General features: G+C 43.3%; 1 protein-coding gene across 1 annotated transcript in view; it reads left to right on the plus strand.

Moving 5' to 3' along the window:
* PTPRT (protein tyrosine phosphatase receptor type T) overlaps window positions 1-12,366 on the plus strand; it is a gene marked incomplete at both ends in the record, with an annotated part of 457,941 nt that overhangs the window by 393,620 nt on the left and 51,955 nt on the right. Inside the window, 3 exons of the mRNA XM_080628020.1 lie at window positions 750-779; window positions 8,407-8,454; window positions 10,634-10,782. Of these exons, the coding sequence (XP_080484146.1) occupies window positions 750-779; window positions 8,407-8,454; window positions 10,634-10,782 (227 nt within the window). The remainder of the gene's footprint in view (window positions 1-749; window positions 780-8,406; window positions 8,455-10,633; window positions 10,783-12,366) is intronic.

Consider the following 12,366-nt stretch of genomic DNA (forward strand, 5'->3'; position numbering starts at 1 on the left):
AACATGTGCTAGATCTGTTGTGAACCAGCCTCTTCAGAGAAGCCCTTTTCCAGCTATAAGAGGGAAGCCATCACCTCTTAGGTTCTAACTGATTGCTAAGGCTCATTTTGCAGCTCTGCTCAAAACCATATCAGAATGTTCTGAAGTGCATTGTTGAAAACCTGTAATAGAAAAGACTTAATCACAGTGACGCAAAAGCTAATGCATACCCAGTGCTCATCTATAAATATGGAGAGAGGCTTGAATTGTTAATGAACTATTTGCATTTTAGAGTTGGATGAAGCTTGATTTATCATTACACGATTTGTTCATTGTCTAAGTATTCCAGAAATCTGGTGTTCTTGCATGCCACTTTCCTGTTTCTTGTTATTTATATTAATAGCTCGTACGTATTTCTTCCCACTCCAAAAATCTCAAAGCACTTTGGAGGCAAAGGTAAGTCTCATGACCTGTGTTACTGACATGGCAAAGTTAAAGAGGTGAGGGGATTTACTTGTGGTGATACAGGTCAATAGCAGAAGTGGAAACACAGCCTGTGTTTCCCTGCCTCCACTTCAAGTATCCATTCCTCACCCACGTAAAAGCTGCTGACAAAAGAGTAGGGAAATAGTAGCTCAGTACAACAGGCAACACAAATTCTTTGTAGATTGAAAGGAATAATCCCAGAGTTCATATAAATCTAATTCTGTGTTTTTCTCCTTTTTCTCCTTTTGGATACTGTGTTCATCTGGCTGGCTGACGATATTTAGAAGAAATGCATATTCCTACTCCTACTACTTGTAAGTACTTGGCTGGGGTAGTTCTGTGCTTTGTTGTATTCTCCCTCTTTTTTTTTTACCACTCCATTTATCCTTGTCTATCCAGCAGCCTGTGTTTTATTTTCTCAGTTTCACACTCTTATATTTTCCCTGTTTTACCATTGCACCTGTAACTGTGCCTGCAAACACATAAATGCCCGCAGATATGTCAGTTATGGTTGATAGTTCTTCAAATGCTAATGGACAAATGCAGTGTCCCAGCTGCACCTTTTTGTCATTCTCCTCTGTATTTAGCCAGGCTGCAGGGAAATGCCCACCAGAAACTCACTGTTAGGAATTTCTCAGCCATGGATATAAGCTCTTTGAAAATGCAAGGTTTCAGACACACAGGACTTGCCATCAGCTCAGCAAACATCCCTGCTCCTGGAGTTTTCAGCTTACAAGTTCCAGCTTAGATGTGGATGATGAAGCGGTTCAGCTGTTCAGACCCAAATCACCTGTCCAGTCCTAATGACAATGCTGCATAATTAAGGCAGTTGTTAAGGTGCATGAAAAAGCTTCACACATCAGTTCTTCCAGGGCCATCTGTTCTCTAAAGATTGAGGGGCTGGAAAGTAATCAGGGCCAAGCTGTTTGTGCCAGGATAACAGCTGTCTGAGGATCAGGAGGAGGAGAGGACTGGATCAGTGATCTGAGGAAAGAGTCCTGGAGAACTGTGTTGGATGCCTTTGCTGTCACCAAGAGAGCTGGGAGGCATGGAGAAAGCAACTGTTCCTGCTGAGAGAAGCAGGTCTCCCCTCTCCATCTTGCAGAATCAGCAGCTGTATCACTGGCCTAAACCTTTCCCCCCAAGGCAGCAGCCTGCCAGACCTTCCAGGGCTCTGACATCAACAGAGTTGTCAAAGGGCCACATCTGCTGTGCTAGCCCTCCACCACCCCTGGCAACCTCCTCCTTCACCTGTTCCTACAGTTTGTCTTTGTCTTGATCTTGTGACTTTGTCCTATGGACACATCTGGAAGGTGTTTGCGGGTCAGTGAATGAGTGCATTAAATAATGCACTAAATCGTTTTAGTGGAAGTCAACTTCTTTTCCATATGAGTTGATTTGCATACAAAGAGCAGGGCAAAGGAGTTAAGTGTGAGGATCCCTTTGTGCCACCTGTTGGAGTAATTTTGCTTCTCAATGACCCATCAGAAAATAACTGAAAGAGGAACCTTCCCCACTTACTAAGTGTGTAAGAAGCCTGAAGACACCATAATGAGCATTGACTTTATCCAGCTGTAAATGCAGAGTAACTCCATTTCCTCTAGACTTCTCACTGGTTCACCAAGAATGGAATTTGACCTTGAGTAGTCAGATTCCAAGGGACATTTAACCAAATGGTGAAGTAGGAAACAGTCTTAACATAGGTGCTCCTAGCTGGTTGCATTTCTTGCTACAACCTTTTCTCTTCTGCACGTTTCTCATGAGCATCAGGAAAGTGCCCTCTGCACTCATCTGCTGGTTTGGTTTCCTCACCGGTCAGCACCATTGCCTGAAGAATGCAGACCTCAGTTTTCCATGCTAATTTTGTGTTCTTCCAGCAGCAGTGTGTGGTCAGGATGTTCCCTGCTTTATTTTACTTTGAGATGTGTGTATTTAGAAAGATGAATCAACTTCTGAGCCCTGTGTGACCCCTTTTAAACAGCTGCACAACAGCATTGCTTTAAACAGCTGAGAATTACTGTGCTTGAGAAGTAAGGGTATTATTAAACGGTCTCTTTGCTGTCTTGTAATGGCTTTGGTGGATCAATACACTAGAACTTTATTCTCAGGGAACTGGAGAATGACTCAAGAAAAGTGAAGAGACAAACCTCTGGAGGTCACCCAAGCCTGAGGTTGCAATGAGCTTCAGCAATAGCAGAAACAAGTGGTTTAATAAGATTTAATAAGGCAGGTGTACACCATGCAGTATATCGTAGCAGAGACAAGCCAGAGGTATCATCAGGCAAGCTTATGACTTCATAACAGCCCACTGAAGCACTCGATGGAGATTTGAGCTCAGGATGCAAAAATCATATACCTGCATCTCCCTAGTACTGCACCCAGCATTGTTTGCAGAGAGCTCATTCTTAGCTCTGTGTTTGTGTTGTCCCAAGTGCCACATCAAGCATGAGCTCTGCTAGCTGTAGTATATATGTGGTAGAGGTAACACATAAGTAGTCATCACACAGTAAATACTTCCATCATCAGGCTATGCCTTGGGTGACATGGTTTAGTGTGAGGTGTCCCTGCCTATGGCAGTGGGGTTGGAACTGGATGATCTTAATGTGCTCTCCAACCCTAACTATTCTATGATTCTATATTGACAATTTGCTTGTTCCCTGATCTGGCAAAACCAGGCTCTGTTTGTGGTTTCTTTTTTCCCTTAACAATAGTCAGGGTATGGGGGATGCTCCAGTAGTGAGAGAAGAAAGCAGGAGAATCCATGAAGGAGCACATAATGAAGTTTTATTGAGTGTCATCTTTCAAGTTTCACATGCGATTGGACATTTCATTATGATTGCAGATGAAAATCTGAAATTGCAAAGGACTGTGTAATTCTTAGCCAAAGCTGATAGAAATTGGAGCAGCCTCCTATGAGCAAGAGGTTTGATTTATGTTTATTTGAAATGTTGGGAAAAAAAGAGCAGCAGACTGTGTATGTATTTCCAATAGAATTGGTTTTGGTGTTATGACCTTGTATGAATGTTTTAGTCCTGAAGCCAAATTCAGTTGAATGAGTTGCCAGTAGGTTCTTGGATGGGTCTGCTGGCAGACATTTAAATAAGACCACATGGACTACATCATTGTTTTAGTTTCAGTTTCTGGACTTCAAAGCTGTGCTTCTTGGAGTAATACTTATCTGCTTTCAGATAATTCTCAGCCCTTTGTCATCTGGCATTTCGTCTTGTTGGGGACCAAAATCTCCAACCCCAACTCTTCTAAAGAGGTGTTAATGGTAAGCCTGCTAAAGTCACAGAGCCTTACATCAGGAGTAACTGGTTTTTACAGAGAGAGGCCATAAGCGTTGTGGTAATCTCTAGACTGGAGTTCTGCCTGCAGCCTGTCCTATGTTCTGCTACAATCCAGGACCATAAAGCCTGATTCTGTAAGATGGTTGAGGACCTGCAGCTTGGGTGAGACCAACCAAAAATACTGATTTATAAGAGCAGCTCTTTTAGCTATTTTGTGTGTACATAGTTATTGGTAAATAGTTATTATGGAGGTTCTGTATAGCAATACTTCATTAAAAACTTCCTACAACATATAGGAAGGGATATTATGGTTGAAAGAGAAGGCCATAAAGATCTTTAACACACTTCAAGTGGAAATACAAACCCAGGAGGCCTCTATTCCTAACTAAGTCATCGTGCAGGGTTGACACAGTTTTGTGTACTTCCATTTACCCATCATTAAAGCTAGTTGTGTATGATTTGAGATCTCTGAACAGAACTCAGTTTGTGATGGGAAGAGCGGGATGTGGAACTTAGCGTTCCTGTCTTGGTGCACTCAGCACATTGCTGTTGCCAGGGCAATGTATGAACCTTTTCAGAGGAGTTGCTCTGTGTTTACACCCATACAGATGTCATCAAAGGTGTGTACAAAGTTACTGGCTCTGCAGTTTAATGTGTTATGAGGTATGATGTGCAGTGTAAGACAGCAGCCCATCCACGGGTGGAAGCTGCTGCTGCTTTTCCTGGCTGGAGCCACAGACAGCAGTTCATCTGCTTTGAAGGAGGCTTTACATTAAATGACAAACGCCTCTTCTGAGCAGTGTTTTCGACTGCAGCAACCTGTATCAAGGCTTTATTATTTTCTCACCAGGAAAGGGAATGGAAATGCTGTTGTGAATGGAAATGTTGGTTTAGTTTGGTTTTTTGTTCCTGGGCTGCATAATGTTTGTGGAATGAAATGGAATCAAGGGTGTTATCAGGCCAGAGAAGTATTTCTGGAAACACATAGCTTCACGTATGTGCTACAGGCACTCAGTGTAGTGTTATTTATAAGGAAAGGTCACTCAGTGGCCAGTATGTTGTTTCCCTTTTCCCTGAGCTGGCCAAAGTACCAAGCCCATTGCAGTGTAGGAAGCCCCTTTAACTCCCATCACAATTCCACACCATTTTTAGTTGTGGTGGTGGTGTCAGCCAGGAGTTTCTTTCCACAGGAGAGGTTCTGTCAGAGGTATTAAGCTAAATTTACACTTGCCATTTCTGAAATAACAGAGTTTGTGCTGAATTTATTTCCACCCTTTGTGGGCCATTTGAAAAGAAATAAAACATTGGTTATTTATAGGCAAACCTCTGTATAACCACAGACATACTTAAATATCTCCATATATTTCCATGGATGGGGGATCTGCCTGCACAGGTCACCTTGCTAAATCAGAATGTTAAGAAGAAACTGGGTTTCTCATTAGATGCTGGAAAACCAGAACCATGACTCACCAGTTCTGCCAGCCTGGTGAAAGCAACTAAAAGAAAGCACAATTAAACTCCAGAAAGTGAGATTTATTTAGAACATGTATGTGTGGTGGTTGCAAGCCTACACTTTGCAGAGGGCAGTGTTTGCTGGCTGTACCAGCATCTGCTTAGTCTGTATGGCTCTTATATGTGTCTTTCTTGTCTAAGGTTTATGTAGTTATAAGCAAATGATAAGTAAAGCTTCAGGAGTGCAGCCCTACATTTTTCAAGACCCTGCGTTTGTATGCACAGAGTATAAATACTGACAGCATCTTATATCTACAGTAGATCCCTTCCTTGTGTCAGGTAATGTTTGCTTTGTAAGTAAAAAGTGGCGCAGCTACTCCTCACTCTTCACTTCATCTTTGCTCTAGGGAATTCCCTCTGCTCCTGCAATGGCCTGCACTGAGTTAGGCTTCACCATGGCAGCTGCTAAAATAGCGCAAGTAAAGTTGGCATTATACGTGCCTGTAAGTGGAGGATTTGCCCTTAGAGTGGTTATAAGAAGCAGTAAGCTGCCAATGTGCTTAAGCTAGAGAGTATTTGAAGACAGGCTGAGAGAGCTGCGCTGATTCAGCCTGGAGAAGAGAAGGCTCCTGAAGGGGAGACCTGAGAGCAGCTCCAGTGCCTAAAGGGGCTGCAGGAAACCTGGAGAGGGGCTTGGGACAAGGGCCTGTAGGGACAGGCCAAGGGGAATGGCTTTAACCTGCCAGAGGGAGACTGAGATGAGCTCTTAGGCAGAAGCTCTTCCCTGTGAGGGTGCTGAGGCGCTGGCACAGGGTGCCCAGAGAAGCTGTGGCTGCCCCATCCCTGGCAGTGCTCAAGGCCAGGTTGGGAATGCAGCAGCCTGCTTTAATGGCAGGTGTCCCTGCCCTTCTTTACAGTCTGCACAAAGGGAGCCTGGGATGAGCTGCAATTTCAAGCAGGACCATCAAAGTATGGGCAGGAGATATCCACATGTCAGGCTGCCAGAAGGCTGCACTGCTTCAAATCTCCTTCCCCTTGCTCTCTGTTTAAAATCCTTCAGTTGCCAACATTGCTCAGCCTGCCTGCATGGTCAGCTGGAGATGGGCAGCCTCCGGTGCACAGAGTTTAAAATGAATTGCACATCCATGGCTTAGCCCTATTGTTTTTTTCCTAGCCCCTGTAGGCAGGCAGAACAGCTTCCCAATGTGGAGTCTTTTCATACGTTTGAAGACCTATCAGCTCTGTTTGATTTTCTTTTCTCTGCATTAAAGATCCATATTTCCTTTGGCCTTTGCTTGTAGGTCATGGTTTCTAGATTTACCTTTTTTGTTCATGTCCCCTTGGCACACATCTTATTTGATGTGCAGTATTGCAACAGAGGCCTTAGGGATTCTCAGACAGAGCAGGAGGATTACGTGTGGCTTGCAGACCCTAGTGCCATGTATAATCTCTCCCTTATTTTTACACCAGCATGAAACTGTTCTTTCAAATTGAGTTTGTGATCTACTACAGGTTTAGGGGACAGAGAACTGCTATTTAACCAGTGCTGGATGTTTGCACGGCTGGTTGCTGCCTGCCTGAAATTTGTGCAGATTTCATCATAAATAATATGTATACTCCTAGCAGGCTGCTGCACACAAATATCTAAAAGGAATTGTGTTCTGCAGCTTTCTTAAATTGCTTATAGAAAATGAGGGCAATATGCAGTTCTTCTCTGTAGGAGGAAATTTCATGTTTAACTTAGGTGATCTATACCTAATGTCTCAATTACCTGTGCATGCAAATCCACATTATGGTGTATATAATCCAGCCCTGTGAGACATCTAAAATTAAATCTGTCAACGTACATGTAGAGGAGCTCTTTAGGAGTGGCTGATACAGATTTAACATTCATGCATGTAAAACTGATACAAAAAGAGTTTGAAGCTGCTTTAAAAAAGTAATCCCTAACATTTATCCAGAACTCTGCAAAATGGGGACCTGATCATGTAGTAAAAATATCAAAAAGAGCTGAATCAAATCTCCATCTGTATTTTGGTTTTACCAAGTTCACGCCTAGTTGAGGTTCAGTGCCAGTAACTTTTATCTGTGCTTCAGCTGGGTCAGCATCAACTGCCTGAATGATACAGCTGGCTTCACAGTTTTATTCTACTTTGAGCATCTTTCTGTCTCATCCCTCGTGTGTGCATGTATAGTGCCTTCAATTACAAACCCCGTGGAACTAAAAAAAGGGCAACCTAGTAAACTACATCCCTGGATTCCTGTTTACTTCTTGGCACATGTTCCTTACACTTAAATGTAAACCAGCCATTAATGTCACCTTATTGAGTTTGCCATTTCACCCTATGTTGATTGTATCAGACTCTTCTTCCAAATATCTGCCTGGTCCTTTATTTCTTCCCCTTTTCAGCTGCATAATGCATGAGATGGGAAGTGTCTCTGCCTGGTGTCAGAGTGTGCTGGGTGCATGCTGGTGGCAGCCTGCAGCCCACCCATGACTGACACCCATGCACTGCTTGACACGCATGCACTGATTGCAGTTTCATCCGGGTCTGCAGTTGTGTCTGGGGGAGGCTGGTCAGTCAGGAGAGCAGGAGCTGTGGCACCAATGCAGCTGGTCAGTGAGTCACAAAGATCTCTTGAAGTGCCCTATTTTGGGAAACAGAATTTCCAGATAAATGCTTTTCCAATTCGAAGGCATTTTGACATGCTGTGAAATAAACCTCTACCTAGCTGTGGGTTTAAGTCACATCCCTAACATTCTAGAAAGTGCTAGTCATTTGATTTTATAATCCTTTCTATGAATTATAATGATGGTAAGGCCCAAATAGGCTTAGTCCTGTGCTGCCACTCCATCCAAACACGTAACGGAGGCAGAAAAGGCACATTTAGAAACCAAGAGCCCCTTGATGTGTCTGGCAAGCTTAGCGCTGAAATCCTCCAAAGAGATCTGTCTGCCTCTTCCCTCTAAATTTAGATGAAGAGTTTTTAAATTCCCGGAATAGAGAGGGAGAAAGGTGGAAACCGATAACGTGCTGCGGAAAGAGCGCAGCAGCCTTTTCAGGCGCAGCAGGATTTTCTGTGCGGCTTCTCTCTGAGCGCGGGTGAGCGGGAGCTGGTCCCCCCTGTGCAGAGGCGGCCGGTTTGTGCGTGCGAGTTAGCGTGAGAACCTGAAACTCATGTCACCTTTTCTTTTTAGGCATTCAAGCCAATGTTTTAGGGGCCTCTCTGTCTTCTACAGGACCAGGTAGAACTGCTTTGCATAGGGCTTTTGTAAGCAGGCCTGTGGGGACTAATGGGCTTGGGTTTGGGGTTATTTTGTCCTGCCTAGCACATGCAGAAATGTTATTGTTCGTTCACTGAAAAAGAGGTTGCCAATTCCAGCTTTTTGTAGCTTGTTGGCATTTCTGAGAAGATACCAGGCAATGGGACTTAGAGATAATCATTGCCACAATCAATTTAATCTGGATTTAATAAGGAATTCACCCTTTTTGACTCTCCATTTTTAACCAGCAGTCGTGGCTGTCTGTAATGGCTCACCCCAGCAGTCCAGAGTGCTTGTTATTAAGGACTTGTGCATTTTGGATTAGTGTTTCCCACTGAGAGATTTTAATTCCTGTTGCCAAAGAAGTCACATAGGCGTGTATGACTAGCAAATCTAAAGGATTAAAATAACCACACAGCAGGGTTAATACACTTGAAGACTATTGTTACCACAGCACAAAAAAAAGAGGGGCTCCAATATCTGCAGCTCGTAGTTAATAAATCTGGCTGTGCTATAACATTGCTGAACACTGGAAGCCAAGCTGTTAACACCATTAAATGCCAGCTTTTTGCTTCATCACTCAAGGATGGTCCCCCTGTTTGCATCTTCATCTGCAGAAGTGGATACACCATGGAGATTTAGTGAGATCTAAAGATGCACTCTGTAATTATGTGCCCAATTTGAGTAGCTACAGGTTTGAGTTGAAACCACGTAACTAAAAGGCTGAACCTCAACTGGTTGAGCAGATGAAGCAGATGTGTTTGTCCAAAAGTTTGCAGCAAACGTTGGACATTTCTCCGTAGGGCTGTGCTCACCTGCTCTGGATGGTCAGCTTGCTTTAAAATAGGGATTTCCCACAGGCACAAAGGTTTTAGTTCTCTTTGACCCTTCTCTGCAAATGACTGTAACTGGCCTCAAGAAGGGCTGGAGTGCAACTGTGTGCTTGAACTTGCTTGGAAATGCCACTCTGACGTGTATTTTGCGTAAAGCAAGCCTGGTTGAATATGTTGCAAGGAAAATCTTTATCAGAATCTACTGCAGTTTAAACGATGGGTAGTACTTTCCATAAGCATGTAAATTTAGTGAAGAAAAACCTCTTTGCAAAATGATTTTGTTGTCAGGTTTATTTTTTTTTCTTTGAGTCAGAGAAAAAAAGAAAGAAAACTGAAGCTCCTTCTTACGGAAATCTCTTTTTCTCCCTTTTATTTTGTTTTGTTTTCTTATCTACGGAAGTTGTGTAAGCAAAGTGCTTTGCTGGTGCTGGGGATTTGTGTGATGTTTCCTCAAGGTGCGGATTGCGGAATGTCACACATTCATTTTTAAAGAGTTCTGCTTTCTGATATGAATGAAGCACAGGGCAGTCAAATGTCAGTGGAAGCTCAGCAGCTCACTCTCTCTGCTTCTCTCCATTTTCCTATTATTAGCTGTGTTTGCATGAGGAGCCTCTGATGCTCTTGGCTTTGGTTGTGTTTTCAGAGCAGGCAGTGCTCCTGCTTTTGCCAATGGTTTTGATGGCTCCTCAAAATAAGAAAAGACCTGTTTTTCCCAGAACAGAGGCATATTTGGGCATTTCTAAAATATCTTCAACCTTTTCTTTTGCCCCACACTTCACTGACTGTCGATCCTCAGTGCAGTTTGGGTCCGTGTCAGAATTCCATAGAGGCTGCTGTCCTGTAGGCAGAGCTCCTGCTCCAGCTCCCAGTTTACACAGGCTCAGGTCACACTTCCCACTGCAGCACACAAAGGCGATCCCAGGTCCAGGCGCCTCCATGGGATAGATGCAGATGTCCCATTTACCTCCTAGTGATTGGTTCTGATCCCATGCCCTCTGCTCGTCCTGGAGCCGCTGACACCCATCCAGGACTTTACCTCTGCCACCCTTTAGTGACTTTAGCACTCCTACTGCTGGGGTGATGCAGGTTTGTGCAAGATAAGCCCCTGGGAGGGACAACTAAGATCAAAGACTGGTATCACTCTATTTACTGTGCACCACAAAACTTATATGAGAAAGTTGTGGGGTTTCCTCTTGTGCAGTTTGTCATAATGCCCTGCATGTCTGACCAAGTGGGATAATCATGATTTTCAAAGTACTTTGTCATTGCTTTGTTTTTAATGAGGGAAAACTGACCTTGATTTCTCCCCTCTTCAAAATACCCTAAAGGAAGCTAGCCAAGAAGCAGAAGGAGACTCAGACCAGCACGCAGAGGGAGATGGGTCCCATGGCTACTTCTGACAAGACCTGTACCAAACTCAGTGCTGTTCACAATGAAGAAGCTTTCTCTTCCAGCTGCCAAGATGTTAATGGATTCAGTAAGTTTAACTTGCTTGCAATGGATATGTCCCCCTTGGAGAGCTCTAGGTTCTTAAAAGAACCTATTCCTATGGGCACAATATTGAGGAGCTAGGGATGACAGTGACAGAGATCATTGCAAATGCTTAGTAGAAGTCAGTTGTCTGAAATGTCTCTGACACTGCCCCTATTTTAACTGTCAGAACATTCCTTCTGACTAAGGGTAATTTATAAAGTCTGTTCTAATAACTCCATCAGGCAGACAAAAAGGCACATGTTTATTTGCTCTTCAGAAATATTTTTTCCTTTGTGAGTAGAAGAGTCAAATCAAATCACTAGGCTGACTTGTAGGATGAGAAAACATCTTCTGTGTGAAATTGTTATGACAGAAAGCGTGGTCTCCTGGTTAGAGGTCTGGAATGGAAAGAGCATTTCTTCTTTTGTCTGTGTCCTCTGTTCATTGTTCACATGGGTTCAGTAAAACTAATCTTAGTTAATACTTGTAAACCAAGTAGCTGGAAGAGTTTTGTGGGTAAAGCAATGTGAAGTCATACTTTAGCCTCACTAGATGCATATTGGGTGCATGGTGGATTGCATGGTGGCTGTGTAACCGTTGTCATATGAAATAAATTTCAACTTAGACACTGTGGGAATGTCACTCCTTCTTTTGACACTTGGCCTGCTATAGCCTGAACAGGGAACAGCTCTGAAACACAACTATGTACTAAACCCCTTTTGTCTTTCTTAAACATCTTTAGTAAAGAGTTTTTTCCCCCTAATTACTAACATGGAAGTGGTACAAATGTGGTTTATCATTGAAACCTTTCTTTGTCGTCTCAGAGTGGGACAGGCTGAGTGAATTCTTCTTTTCCCTGTAGGTCATGCCAGATGCCATCTGCATGTGTTGCTGCTGTCCCTCTGTGTAACATACCTGTGAGATGGACAGATAGGTGTCGGGGGCAGTCAGGGCTAGCAATGGACACTTCTCTCTGATACTAAATTGACATAAGTCAAGATCTAATTTTCTCAGGTGCTGGGTAGCTGTATCTCCTAAAGAGACAGTAAGAGTTGTCAGTGGTTCATCTCTTTGAAGGACAGGATAGCAGAGGACAGCATTGTCACAGCCTAGAAACAGCAAGGTACCTTGTCTAAGGTGCATGGGGAAAAGGGAGTTTTTAACACTTTCTGCAGTATCTGGATTTTTACAAGTTTGAGGAGTTGTTTCCAACCAGAAAATAAGAGAGAAGAGATGAGCTGAAAATGTGACCTCTTTTTTTTTTTCCCACCCCCTTGGTATTTTGGGAGCCTAATTAAACCAGCTGAATCATTGACTTGAAATGGCAACGATGGAAAATATGTTGTATCTAATTCTGTAAAAAAGCATCCCTCCAGGTTTTCTTTTTTTAAATCAGTTAGCCCTTTGCTTGTCTGACATCACTGCAGGTTTTAGCACCACCTCCCTCTGTAGCACAGCCTGAGTCAAGTCACAAGCCCATTCTTTTCTTGTTTTCCTTATTACATCCATGAGGAACAATTACCATTAAGCTTTCCTGATTTCTCCAGATATTTCACTGCCAGGTCCAGGGTGCCGAGGCGTTGGAGGT

The sequence above is a fragment of the Psittacula echo genome (assembly GCF_963264785.1).
Source record: "Psittacula echo genome assembly, chromosome: 12".
Lineage (NCBI taxonomy): Eukaryota > Metazoa > Chordata > Aves > Psittaciformes > Psittacidae > Psittacula > Psittacula echo.